Source organism: Postia placenta, assembly GCF_002117355.1.
Source record: "Postia placenta MAD-698-R-SB12 unplaced genomic scaffold POSPLAscaffold_6, whole genome shotgun sequence".
In the NCBI taxonomy this organism is placed as follows: domain Eukaryota; kingdom Fungi; phylum Basidiomycota; class Agaricomycetes; order Polyporales; family Adustoporiaceae; genus Rhodonia; species Rhodonia placenta.
Window position 1 is genome coordinate 1,392,958 of NW_020169837.1, and position 1,002 is coordinate 1,393,959.

The 1,002-nt window shown below is 43.4% G+C and overlaps 1 protein-coding gene across 1 annotated transcript; it reads right to left on the reverse strand.

Moving 5' to 3' along the window:
* Positions 1-445: 445 nt before the first annotated feature.
* POSPLADRAFT_1141738 (hypothetical protein) lies at positions 446-1,001 on the reverse strand (the record flags this gene model as incomplete). Its single annotated transcript, XM_024485340.1, has 2 exons — positions 446-608; positions 874-1,001. Coding segments are annotated over 2 exons (291 nt in total), but the record flags the coding sequence as incomplete, so codon positions are not given.
* Between the last annotated feature and the right edge of the window lies 1 nt (position 1,002).

The following is a 1,002-nucleotide window of genomic DNA, read 5'->3' on the forward strand; positions in this document are numbered from 1 at the left end:
AGCAGATGAAGGTAAATGAGATTTCAAAACTGCTACAAACTCATATTTGTGAAACATGTCCTTGCTTTGTAACAGTGTTTGTAACCAAGAAAGAAATAGCAAATGGTGCAACACGTATTGCAGCATATTGTGCAAAACAAAAGATGCAGAACAGTCTTGCAAATGTCAAATCTACCTCAACACATCTTGTGTTTCCACCTGACCCTCCAACAAGTCAGCAAGTGGCTGCTATCATTAATGATTTTCATGCAGACCTTGAACAATCCAAATATAAAGAATTAGCATGTGCAGTATGTGGACTACTTACATGTGTGGTGAAGCTTGCTGCTTTGAATGAATGTAAGCTGGACTTATCAATACTGAATGTTCCACATAGCATACATAAGGAATGTGTAAATGCTAAAATGCCAATTGAAGAACTTGAAGGTCCTATTGATACAATGGTCTATACTCCTATATCGATGCCTGACTTGTAGACAACGAGCGAGGACTTATGGACAGTACATTGTCCTGAAGATCGAGCAAGGAAGTCGAGAATGACCACTACCCCAAGCGAAGAGGAGCAGAGACTTGAATGAATAACCAGGTCGAACTTAGGGTTCGACCGACTAATGGTACAACTACTTATACAAGTACCGACTGCGCACGGACCATCATGTCTATGTGGTCGTGTTAGTGAAGAAAGAAACATAGTGGTACAATGCCGAGTACGAAGTGCGCATGGACCCCATTATGTAAGCTACATAATGTTCAACCTGCGGGTGAGCGCTAAGACAGGCACCAGTATGGGTGCTAGTAATACAAGGAATAGAACGGAAAGACAAATGTTTCATTACCCCCCTGCCAGAGTCGAAGTCCCATTCGACTACTTACTGCTCACCATCTCCATACAACTCCCAATCTACGCTGTCGTCCTCCTCTTCGTCGAACCACTCCTTGCGTGCGTTCCTCCCTACATTCTTCCATTCCTCGCCAGAGAGGTGCTTTTGATGTGGCCAGGAG